Source organism: Microcaecilia unicolor, chromosome 1 (assembly GCF_901765095.1).
Source record: "Microcaecilia unicolor chromosome 1, aMicUni1.1, whole genome shotgun sequence".
Taxonomy (NCBI): Eukaryota; Metazoa; Chordata; class Amphibia; order Gymnophiona; family Siphonopidae; genus Microcaecilia; species Microcaecilia unicolor.
The window spans coordinates 360093671-360106896 of NC_044031.1; the positions used below are offsets into that span (position 1 = coordinate 360093671).

At 43.7% G+C, this 13226-nt stretch overlaps 1 protein-coding gene across 1 annotated transcript in view; it reads left to right on the plus strand.

Annotated features, from left to right (window-relative positions):
• TRIP13 (thyroid hormone receptor interactor 13) overlaps nt 1-13226 on the plus strand; it is a 147341-nt gene that overhangs the window by 75018 nt on the left and 59097 nt on the right. Inside the window, exon 10 of the mRNA XM_030190066.1 lies at nt 5785-5891. Coding sequence (XP_030045926.1) covers nt 5785-5891 — 107 coding nt within the window. The remainder of the gene's footprint in view (nt 1-5784; nt 5892-13226) is intronic.

The following is a 13226-nucleotide window of genomic DNA, read 5'->3' on the forward strand; positions in this document are numbered from 1 at the left end:
AACTCGTCTCCAGAGCATTCCAGCTGTATACTAGTAAACATCTACAGCACTGCACATACTTTTAGACATGACTAAATCATCATTTTACACACAGAATAGGTTTTTAAAATTACATCTTATGTGGCTAATGGCAGAAAAATCAAATTGGCTTACAAAAATCTTGAATTGGCTCACTTGATGCAGCAACAACAGGAAGCGGGTAGAGAAGAGGCCCAGCTGGGTAGTGTGTGCCTCATATTGACGAGTATGTGCACGCACTTCAGTGTGACCATGCAAGCACGCGTGACCCAGAGGAGCTTCATGAGGCCTTTTCTCTACCTGCCTCCCAACTGTACTGCATCGTTCAGGTGATCCAATTCAGTTTTGTTGTTTAGGTTATAGGGCCACAAAAATGGACTGCTGGGACCATGTATTGGAGACCACTGCATTACACCAGTTCTCTAATCTTTTTAGAGCACTTCTTATGTTGTCCATACCCTCTGGGGTGTCCAAACAATCTTTGTCGTCCACAAAAAAAACAAACTTTTCCTTCTAAGACTTCTGCAGTGTCACAAATATATTGAATAGAATTGGACCAGTATTGATCGTTAAGACATTCCATTGCTTACCTTTCTTTCCTCTGAGTGAATTCCATTCACCACCACCTTCTGTCGTCAGTCAACTAGTTTCTAATCCAGTTCACCACTTTGGGTCCTAACTTCAGCCCATTCAATTTGCTCACAAGCCTATTATGAGGAACTGTGTCAAAGGCTTTACTGAAATCCAAATAGACCACATCTAGCATGATCCTTCGTTCCAGTTCTGTGGTTGGCCAGTCAGAGAAATCAATCAGATTTGTTTGACTTGATTTTCCTGGTGAAACCTTGCTGCCTCAGATTTTATAACCTTTGGATTCCAACATTTTCAAAAAACAAGAGAGTAGTGTAGCCAACAGGAGACTTCCAAGAAGAATTTTGGGAGATGAGGATAAAACCAACACAAATTTATTTCATGAAAAAAAACACGGCACTGTGTTTCGGTGGTAGTGCCAGCCTCAGGAGTCTGAAAATTGTATTTTTATGTTTTTTTTTTTATATATGTTTCTTGGCACTACCATCAAAACACAGTTCCATGTCAAGTCTTTTTCATGAAATAAACTTGTGTTGGTTTTATCCTTATTTCCCACAAGCCGACTTGGAAGTCTCCTGTTGGCTACACTATACTTTTGCTATTTTGTTGACTGTTCATAGTGTCTCACGTTCCTCCACTGTAGTGGTTGATTCTTTAGTATTCCAACATATTTCCGCCTCAGATATGACAATGCAAAGTATCTCCTGGCTGAGGGACTCGATCTCAAATCTGCTGTCCAGGACCATCTAGCAGGAAATGCTACGGAGTTCGTTCCCACTGACGATCATACATGTGTCCAAGCTGCAGCCATATTAAACCCCAAAATTGAGAGATAAGGGCACAATCCCATGCACAATGTTTATACAACGTATCCAATGTGCCACATTTAGGACAGGATCCATCTGTTGGGAGACCCATCTTTTTTACACGAGAGGGATATATAATGATGCACATAGAAAATTTAGAATGCAGCTCTTGTAATGAAATAATCTCCGCCAGCTTAGGACCCTCTTGCAGGTGAGCCAAGAAATCATCCATATCATATAGACCAAAATTCTCTATCCATTTGTTCAAAATAGTTGACAACTGTGTGGGAGCCCGAAGGTTTCTGAAAACTATTATATCTGCCGAGCAAACATTTGTGAGTCACCAACTGGGGCCAGTGCTCATGTATTTATTTATTTATTAGGATTTATTTACCGCCTTTTTGAAGGAATTCACTCAAGGTGGTGTACAGTAAGAATAGATCAAACATGAGCAATAGGCAATTAGAGCAGTAAAAATATTCAAACAATACAAAGTATGGCATGGTATACTACTTGCAATGGCAACACAATATGTACTAGAACATTATAATTGGTAGTGAAGGGTAAGGCAAAGTTGTAACATATAGATGAGTAAGAAAGTAGGAAGAATTAGAAAATAAGGTGATTGATTTGAAGAAAGTTGCACATGAGGTCAGAGAGATGGTTAAATATTATCTCCGCTAGGGTAGGAGTGGATAAGCATGTCCCGCTGCAGTATGTGTAACCTAAGTCAATCCTTGTGTGTGTGAGTGAGACTAACAAGTTAGTTACTTCTTCCATTAAAAGCTTGGTTGAAGAGCCAAGCTTTCACCTGCTTCCTGAAGTAGAGGTAGACTTGTGTTAAGCGGAGCCTTTCAGGCAATGCTTTCCAGAGTGTGGGGGCTACTCCGGAGAAGGTTCACTTGGGGGTATCACATCGTGTAATGTCTTTTGGAGAGGGTGTAGTTAGTGAAATTCCTTGGGAGGACCTTAGTGTCCTTGGCGGTGTGTGGAGGATCATCCTTCAGATACTCGGGGCCTTGAAGATCAGACATAGAGTTTTAAATTTAGCCCTGTATTGTACTGGAAGCCAATGAAGTTTTTGCAAAAATGGTGTGATGTGGTCATATCGTTTGTAACCTTCTGTGAGTCTTGCTGCTGCATTCTGAATCAACGAGCTGGTGCAGGCCCTTTGTAGTCAGACCATTGTATAGTGCATTGCAGTAATCCAGTCTTGATGTTACCATGGCATGCACAACTGGGATTAGATTTAACTTCTACATGTAAGGAGAGAGGCAGGGTAGCTGTCGCAAATAGTAGAAGCAGCTCTTGAAGGTTGCTTGAATTTGCGGAATCAAAATAAGTGTTGAATCTAACTGTATTCCAAGGTTCCTGACTTGTGATTTGAGGGGGGAGTTCATACTTCCCAAAATGGATTTTGATGTCAGGTATGTATCCACTTGTATTAGGGACCCAGAGAAGCTCGGTTTTACTTGGGTTCAGGCAAAGTTTGTTGTGTTTAGCCCATTCTTGAATTGATGTTAGACAAGTGATAGTTTATTCAAGGCTGTGTAGGTGTCAGGTTCAATGGGTATGAGTAGCTGCACATCATCCGCATAGATGTAGAACTGAGTTTAAAACATTAAAACTAGATTCTTCATACTGTTGCTGCAGTGACCCAAAGGAAAACATCACTAATTCATCTTAGAACATGATGAAGCAATGTAATTCCCTTGTCCACCCACCTCTGGAAACCACAGCATATTTGTCTAAGAGGAAAGGATGCGTTACCCACAATGGGCAGGAATTGAGAGCAATGGGCATTCAAATGAAAATACCTACGTGCATAATTTCATGGTCATTGCAATGGTCTCAATAACGAATGCTTTCTCAACCAGGGAGATAAATGCTTACCATGTACATGAAGTAAATATCCCAATGACCAATCTGCATGAATCTCTCTTTTAAGCAAATTATTACAAAACTCAGGTGCCATAGACCCAATTCCTGATCAGTCACAGGTGACAGGCCACATTATGTGCCTTCATCTGGCAAACTCATGCCTCCATCCCAGCGATGTAGCTGAAGATGGTTCAAAGACTAATGAGACTTCTTGTCTCCTCCCTCCCCCCCCCCACAGAAATCCTCTCAAAATGCCATTCCAGCTGTGTATTTCAGCTGATTTCAATATAACGGCTAGATGTTGAAGAGGATACAGACATTTTGGTAAAAGAATCATTTTTACAAGATAGATCCCCACAGTAGCAAGGGCAAAGGAGCCCAACGTGAACATAAAATCTTGGATATCTGTAATAAGGCTGGTATATTGGCCTCATTTGAGCAGGCCAGATTACTAGGGATGTGCAACCCCAAATTCACAGCTCCCATCACGACCAACACCTACCACTCACCTCGGCACCAAGCAGCTTGCTTGGCGCAGCAGCATTTGTTTCCCCGCTGAACAGTCTGACCTGTGACACCCTTCTCAGACGTTGGGAGGGGGGTGCGTTTGATTAGAACCAGTCCTTAAAGGACCAGCATCTGGAACTTCTGTGTTGCCAGCCAGAGCTGCCCCATCCTCACTGGGGATTTAAGGCTGGGCCTAGCCTTCAGCATTCGCCTCAGCAGTAGATTCCTTGCCTTGTTTCTGCCTGCTGGATTTCCTTTGTTCATTGCCTTCCTGACTTGACCTTGCCTAGAACCTGGTTCACGCCTGTTTGCTGCCTGACTTGACCTTGCCTGGAACCCAGTTCACGCTTGTCTGCTGCCTGACCTGACCTTGCCTGGGGAGATATGATAGAAGTCTATAAAATAATGAGTGGAGTGGAATGGGTAGACGTGAATCGTTTGTTTACTGTTTCCAAAAATAGTAGGAATAGGGGGCATGCGATGAAGCTACAAAGTAGTAAATTTAATACGAATCAGAGAAAAGTTTTCTTCACGCAACGTGTAATTAAACTCTGGAATTCGTTGCCAGAGAATGTGGTAAAGGCGGTTAGCTTAGCGGGGTTTAAAAAAAAGGTTTGGATGGCTTCCTAAAGGAAAAATCCATAGACCATTATTAAATTGACTTGGGGAAAATCCACTGTTTATTTCTGGGATAAGCAGCATAAAATGTATTGAACTTTTTCGGGATTTTGCCAGGTATTTTTGACCTGGATTGGCCACTGTTGGAAACGGGATGCTGGGCTTGGTGGACCTTTAGTCTGTCCCAGTATGGCAATACTTATTTACTTATTTACTCATGTATGTTCCAACTGCTGGAGTTGCCATCGAAACCCACTCCAGTCTATTTGTCGTCTCATTTGTGGGACACAGACCGTAAAAGTCTGTCCAGCACTGTCCTCATGTTTTATCCACTAACGTTGCTGTCTAAGCCCTTTTCAGCCCATCCTGAACCAGATTGCCATATATGAGACACAGACAATACAAGTCAGCATGGTATCGGCCCTAGTTTATCACATCCAGAGTCGCCATCTAAGCGTCACTCGACACATCCACACACAATTTCTCCATTTAAGTTTAGGGTTTTTTTTATAACTTCCATTTTCTAATTAGAGATTCTCTATGTTCATCCCATGCCTGTTTTAATTCCGTCTTCATTTGTGTCTCTACCACCTCCTGAATGGAAGACTTTCCATATTTGTGCTGTTAAAGTAAGGAGGAGGAGACAGCACTCAAAGAACTTGGTACTCGGTAGATGAGGCTGGCACAGGTGCAACTTACAGTTCCACAGGAATCGCGCAGGAATTGTTTCCATCCCCACGGGAATCCCGCAGGAACGGCTTCCATCCCTGCGGGAACCCCCTTAGTGTGTCATTCCTGGGTTAGTAAACATAAAGAAGTTTTTGACATGTCAGGTTTAGCGTTGGTGAGGAAGGTAGTATCCATTGTCAAAGCTAAGAGTAACAAAGGCAATTGTTGTCAGTTTTCAAGGGACTGAAATCAGCACTGAGTTTTTTTTTTTTCTGTCTCCATCCGCTGGAAGGGGAAGATAACCCACTCATCTGGAATGGTATAGCAGGACTAGGGGAAAGGAAATGTATTTATTTATTTAGATTTTGCTCACACCTTTTTCAGTAGTAGCTCAAGGTGAGTTACATTCAGGTACTCTGGATATTTCTCTGTCCTAGGAGGGTTCACAATCTGTTTGTACCTGAGGCAATGGAGGGTTAAGTGACTTGCCCAAGATCACAAGGAGCAGCAGTGGTTGACAGGTAAGTAAAATTTCGCCTTACACTACTGCCTTTATAAGTATTTCAGGCATATCCTGTAGTAACACTGTATATGGTAAACATTGATCAGATCTTGATAAATCTTAGTGAAGTAAACTGCTAAACCTTTTCTTATTCTAGTTGCTTGAAATAATTGAATTAGCATCATTTTGCAGGTGGAAAGCCTTACAGCAGCCCGCAGTGCTTCCAGGGCAGGAACAGAGCCTTCAGATGCCATCCGTGTTGTAAATGCTGTACTAACACAAATGGATCAAATCAAAAGGTAATTAACTTGTTCTTTCACTTGCAGTACAACTGAGTTTACATTAACTTTCAAAATGTCAGTCTAAGACAATCATTAGGAAATTGTACTTTGTGAAGTAACTTGGTGCTGCTTAAGCCTCTTTTCCTTCCACTGCCTTCCAATAGCCTCTAATCTCCTTCCACTGGGCAACCTCTTGTCAGCTTCAGGTGAAAGATGTCAATCTACCTTAAAAAAAATGGATTCTGTAGAGCGTTATGTTCCTAAACAGGTTATGTGCAGGTTCTCTCAAGCACCCACAAGTCCCTGTCTTTCATCCTTCATCTGGAAAAGGCTCTTTCCCTGATTGGCTGAAATTACTAGTCCACATTAAGCAACAAAGGTATTCCCTCAACAAGTATTTTAACTGATGGCTTCCAAAGACCTCCACATTGTAATCTTCAGACAGTAGTTGTAAGCTGCTGTTCAAAAGTGTTCACATTTTCCTTTATCCTCAAACAAAAATGTAAACAACATTTCAAAGAATTCCAAAACATTTTTGCAATTGTTTAAATCAGGGTTTAAGGTGCAGTTATAAAAAAGGGTTTAGGTTAACAAGTAGTCTTCTGCCATCATCACCCATGTAACCACTGCTCAGGGCCTCTTTACCAGTTATGGTGCTTTCCCTGTTGCCAGAAGTCATTGCCATCTGCTGAAAGGTATTTCCACAAACCACTTCTAACAAAGAAAGAGCTCTTTACTGTTTCTTCAGCACTGGACCTGCAGCTCTGTCTGTCTTTGGTCTCTTGGATAGAGAGAGCCCTCTGTTTTCCTCCTTTATAGGATTGGTGATCACTTCCAGGCTCCACCATTCCACTCTTTTCCTGCAGTGTTGTGAATAAATTATCTGGGTGTTTTTCCCCTCCCTTGTCTCTCTTGTTGAAATGGCAAGATTACACCCTGTTATAAAATGCATAAATTTAATTTAAGCCACCACTCTGTTAAATAAGAATAGAAATGGTTTGGCAGAGGAAGTGATGTCAGCTATCTGGATGGGTGCCTGATTTTGGGCTCCAGCTCTTCCTCCCAAAATAAAGGGAAAGGGAAATGGGACTTGATATACCGCCTTTCTGAGGTTTTTTGCAACTACATTCAAAGCGGTTTACATATATTCAGGTACTTATTTTGTACTAGGGGCAATGGAGGGTTAAGTGACTTGCCCAGAGTCACAAGGAGCTGCAGTGGAAACTCAGTTCCCCAGGATCAAAGTCCACTGCACTAACCACTAGGCTACTCCTCCACAAGCTTACATTTCTAACCATCTGCAATCTTAAAGCACAATTTTACACGGCTATAAAGGATGGCCCAAAAGTCGAAATCTGTGGATATTAAAGAGACTCTGCCAATTCCGGTGGACTGGATCTGGTGATGTCAAGTCGTGGGTCTCACTTCCTGTTTCCCCTGAACAGCTTCGATCAGGTCTCTCTCGTAGTGGCTCGGAGGATGATGAGGGTGCGGTGTCTACTAACTTGCGGAGTATCACCCAAGAGGTTCAGCGCTGATTCAGAGATCTAGAAGTGGAATTGAAGGAGATGCATGGGGAACTTGCAACACACATCGACACTATGCATAAGGACATGTGAGAACTGGGGGCTCGTTTTGAGGATTTGGAGGTACAATTTGAAGAACAGGGAGAAGTGGTTTCTGATTTGCAGACTAAATATACTGCCTTAGAGATTCTATTTGAAGATTTGCTATTAAATTAGTTGACATTGAGAATAGGGGACGTCATTAGAATTTGCAATTTAGAGAAATACCGGAGAATAACAACCCGAAAATGTTCAGGAGGTGATTCAGGCCCATATGTTGTCAACTGTTTGGGACTGTGGAGACTGCACTTCCCATAGAACTGGAACATAGAACTGGTGCACCTAGGGAAGGAAGAAGGAATGAGAGGGGGAGAGATGTTGCATCTGGGGGCGAGGGAGGGAAAGAAAGATATTTGATCTGGAGAGGGGGAGGGGAGAAAGATGTATGATAGGGGGAGGGGGTGAAGGGAAGATGTAGGACCTCGGTGGGAGGGGGGACATGACCCTTGTTGCCCAGGGACCCAGATCCCTATCATTCTGCCCCTGTCTGGGAGTAATATTATTTTCAGGTTCTAGAATGTGCCTATAGCATATCTCCCTCCTTCCTTAGATGTTTCAACTTAATTTCTGGAGATCAGTGTAACTTTTTCATTCTAGCTCTGGTTCCTTACTCCAGGAAGGTCAGTACTGCGCTGTGGTAAAGTGAGCGAGGGTGGACCCAGATCCCAGTGGTTGCAGGTAAAGGCAAATCATATTTATTGAAGGTTGTGGGCAAGTGGTCCTGTTTAATTCACAGGGAGGAAGAAGAGAAACTCAAAACAAAATCCTTGAATGTGACAATATCCTTCGGTGGCCTGTTCCTGCAGGGTCTTATCATACATTTCTGTCTCTTGGCACAACAGCTTATGCTACTTATTTGTGGCCTGACTCTCGAGTTACCAGTTTAGTCTATATCAAGTCTGGTCAAAATCAGTCTTTGAGGTTCCAAGTTAGACTTGGCGTACCTGACTGTAGTTGCAGTTTTACACGTAGGTGGTGGTGTCGCTGTTTCTATTTGGGCCTCTCTAACCCAATTCTGACCCTGCCTTTTATACTTCCTGGCAGCTGACCTCCTGCTTCCACTCCTCCTGTGTTACTTCCTCTTTGGGCAGGACTATGGGGCTTAAGGTAGTTCTGTGAGGGAGTATTCATAAGGGGAAGGAGCAGTGTCCTTTAGACTCTCTCTGATATACTTCTTCCCATTGTAGTTGAGGTTATTTCTTCACACGTGTGTAATTAGAAAGCTTCTGTTCACCTAATATTTGCTCTCTTCTACTAATCTATAGGTTTTGAGAGGTGGTTTTCAAGGAAAGTTTACGTTTCTATTAGGGCTGCATATTAATTACAAGTAACACATTCATTATTAATCATTTCAAAATGTAATTGTGATTAATTAATCGAGTTGTTCTCCATCCCGTCCCCCCATGCATGGTTCAGCATCTCTCCCTCCCCTCCTGGACCTGCCCATGCCTGTCTCTGAAGTCCACACCCCCCCCCCCCCTCCCCACTCGGCCCGGAGTATCTTTTGAAAAGCAAGCTAGTCTTTGACTGTGCATCACCAGCATCAGCCAGACTCAGAGGCTGCTTGTGGCCTGCATTGCACCTTTCTCTCTTATCCATCCTGCCCCTCCTGACGCAGCTTCCTGTTTTTGGAAGGGTGGGTTGGGTAAGAGGGAAAGGCCCCATGCAAGCTGCAGGCAACTTTTCAGTATGGTGGCCCCTTACGCTGCAGGACCAAAGACTTGCTTTTCAAAAGGTATGCTGGGTAGTAAACTTTAGAGAGATTTGTGTGCAAATCCGGGATGGGAGGGAGAGATGCTGGGCTGGGCAAGGGGGAGGAAGAGAGATTTGAGAGAGAGCGCTGTTGGCAGTTCCAGGAGGGGAGGGAAAGATGCTTGCGCTAGACTATGTGGGGAGGTAGGAGGGGGAGGGAATTAAGAGAACCACAAGCAAGTCCAGGAGAGGAGAGAGAAATGTCAAGCCATGTGGAGGGAGAAGAAGGGAGGGAAGGAACTGAGAGATAACCATGGGCAGGGCCGGGAGGGGAGGGAGAGAAGGATGGAGGAAGGAGGGAGAGAGAGGGAGGGAGAGACATTGGACTGACAGGGAAGGAAGAAAGAGAGAGGTGTTGAATTCAGTAGGGGGAAAGCAAAGAGAGAGGGAAGGGAGGGGAGCGCTCCCTGGTAGATGTTCTAGGATTTCTTTAGGTTATGTATCCTCTTTTCAAAGGGATTAGTTTAAAGAAGATGCTTGAGCAATCTTTTTCTTACAAGACAGCTTCAATTTGAAATGCTCTTCCTGAGTCTATTAGGTTTATTGTTTCATATTCTGTAGTCAGAAAATGCTTGAAACTTATTATTTGTGTTAATTGAAGCTATTTTGTGTTTTTATGAGTTTATTTTATTTTTGATCTTTTGTGAAACACTTTGGACCTTTTTAAAGAGTAGAAGTGGTATATAAGACTAATAAATAAAATAGAATAAAATGGGGTAGCTGAAGACCAAACTCAACGCAGAAAAAACCCAATGCCTAATACTCATCTCTCAACATAACATGAACAAATTCACCACCATTAACACACCAAAACTGAATCTTCCAATTTCGGAAACCCTAAAAATACGAGTTCCCATTGATCGACACTTGAAAGTCACGCGATAAACACAACCAAGAAGATGTTCCACTCAATGTGGAAATTAAAAAGAGTAAGACCTTTCTTCCCAAGGACCGTCTTCCGTAACCTGGTTCAGTCAATGGTACTCAGCCATCTAGACTATTGCAACGCACTCTATGCTGGCTGCAAAGAGCAGATGATCAAGAAACTTCAGACAGCCCAGAACACTGCAGCTAGACTCGTATTCGGAAAAACAAAATATGAAAGTACTAAACCCCTACGAGAAAAGCTACACTGGCTCTCACTTAAAGAATGCATCATGTTCAAAATGTTTACCCTGGTTCACAAAATCTACATGTCAGACCTGATAGACTTACCACCCAGGAACGCTAAAAAATCATCCCGCACATTCCTTAATCTTCAGTTCCCCAACTGTAAAGGTCTAAAATACAAACTAACGCATGCGTCAACCTTTTCATACTTGAGCACACAATTCTGGAACGCGCTGCCGCGCAACTTGAAAGTGATCTATGAACTAACTAACTTCCGCAAACTATTGAAGACCCATCTCTTTAACAAGGCATACCACAAAGATCAACAAATGTGAACTCTTACACATATATATCCAGAATTGCCTTACGATATTTCTTGTTGTTCTACTATCATGCTTTATCATTATCATGTTACCCAAGATCCTTATGCAATACTAAATGTCTATTTTCTTATATATTTCCACTAATCATGATGTAATTGTAAGCCACATTGAGCCTGCAAAGAGGTGGGAAAATGTGGGATACAAATGCAATAAATAAATAAATAAATCCACTGCCTAAGGATTAAAGAAGTCGGTGGCTTACCTCCACCCACTGGTTCTTGCATTCCCCAAGCATGCTTAGTTCATGCATGAACTGCATGCTCAGGGAGTGCTGGCATCAGCGGCTGGAGGCATGCCACTGATTTTGTTGCTTCTGAGAGAGTACGAGGAGGAAAGGGGTGGCTTTGGCAGTGGATTTCTTCAACTGGCAGGGCTTTAGCATCCCTACCAACAAAGGTATGATACCTAATGCGGGGGAGGAGAGAGGAAATGTGTGGCCCCTCAGTCGACCCCTGTGTCTCCCCCATTCCCCCCCCCCCCCGGCCAATTGACTGCTGGCAATGCTCCTGCCTGTAATAGCACAATTAGAAACACAGACCTAGTTTTTATCACTGGTCTGAGGTCTGCATTGCACTTTTCATTTACAGGTTAGTTTGGCTCTTGGGATGCCTCCAAACTTCCTATCCATTGGGCTGGGTTTTGTTCAACCAGGGGTTTGGAGTCCCACCTTATTTAGAATCTGTTTTGCTACATCCAATAGGTTCTGGACTGGTCTGTGTGGATGCTAAGGAAGGAGAAATTCTTCCTTGATAACTTTTTCCTTTAGTCCTACCAGACCAGTCCAGAAGCCTTTCCTAGTTGAATATTAATGAACATGCTTCCATTCTAAATTGTTTTCTTATTCCCTTTTCATTTCTCAATTCAAAGTGTTAAAATTTTACAATTCCTCCAACTTAAAGTCATGACTCGGTTGGAAAGTTATGTCTCAGTAGAGTACAACAGTGCCTTATTGGTAAAGGTAATGGATGCATGCACCATTGCCTGGTCATTCGAAATACTGAGCATTCTATGGGCTGCACAGTGACTTTAAGGGGAAAACCACACATAATTACTTTATTCTCTGTCTCTATCCACTGATCGATGGACATAATTCACAGATTCTAGATTTATCTAGAAGGCGTAAAGGAATACTCTCCTCCATAAAATCTGATAGTCCTATCCCAACATCCTTTTCAGCAGATGCCTTAACCTGGTCATTCTCTGATAAGATTTTCGCTTTACAGTCTTCTGTCACACCAACAAATTCAGGTTCTCCTACAGTTCCTCTCATTATTCCTGATTTACAGTCTCCAGCCTTCTCCCACGCCTGGAAACCTGTTTCTTCACTACATACTTTTTGGGGTAACTTCAATCTTGCTTCTCTTAAGCTTATCTCCTCCTCAAGACTTAACTACCTGCTTACCAGACTCTATCCCAGGCTCTTGGCTTAGGATTTCCACGCATGGCTTAGTCCCTCTTTTTCTGCAGATTTATCAACTAAAGCATGTAGCTTGGTGATTTCCCTGTTACCCACAATACATCCGTTATTCATCCCATTTTAAAGAAGGCCTGGTTAGATGCAGGCGTTCCCTCCATGTCAGACCTGTGAGTTCTTGTATCAAGTGGAACGCTGCTGAGCCCGGTACTCGGACCAGGTTCTGTTTGGCGGCCGGACAAACCCGGGTTTCACCTGCGCTGACCGCCGTTCCCCAGAAGTTGAGCCCCTAGGTGCGGGCGGCCTGCAGGGCTTACGAGATGGAGCAGGAAGCGGGGTGATGAACATGATGGCAAAAGAGTGATCCAGGTACAGGCAGAGTCAGTAGGTAGGCAACAGATACGAGAGTAATCCAGGTACAGGCAGAGTCAGTAGGTAGGCAACAGATACGAGAGTAATCCAGGCACAGGCAAGGGCAGTAGGCAGGCAGCAGACACGAGAGTAATCCAGGTACAGGCAAGGTCAGTAGGCAGGCAGCAGACACGAGAGTAATCCAGGTACAGGCAGGTCAGTATCAGGATAACAAGACAAGCAAGAAAACAGGGTAGAGAAACGCTTCGCTTGCCCCAAATAGAAGCCAAAGCAATGAGGCAGAGGGAAAGCGCCTCAGAAGTAATGCTGGTCTTCAGACGTTAAGAGGAATCAGCTGGAGAGGAGAGCAGCCATAGGTAGGTGGTTTGAGAAGGAGGAGTCCGCCTGCGGAGAGGGCCAATCCCCGTGGAGCAAGGAGGCGGGCTGAAGGTCCCGACCAGCCCTGGAGGCGCGCAGAGCTGCGCCGAGGAGAGGGGGAGCGCTGCAAAGACTGGAGCGCCGGACCCGCTACGACGGCGGGTGTTCCTGCGCCGCCAGAGCGTCCCGCCGAAGAAGAGGTGAGGGGCGTGACACTCCATCTCCAGGCCCATCTCAAACCTACTTATTCTCTCCAAACTCAATGGAAAATTGGTTCTTAGTTTCTTCAGCACTTTGAAAGTCACACATCCTGCATCCATGTTAATCAGGCTTCAGGCCT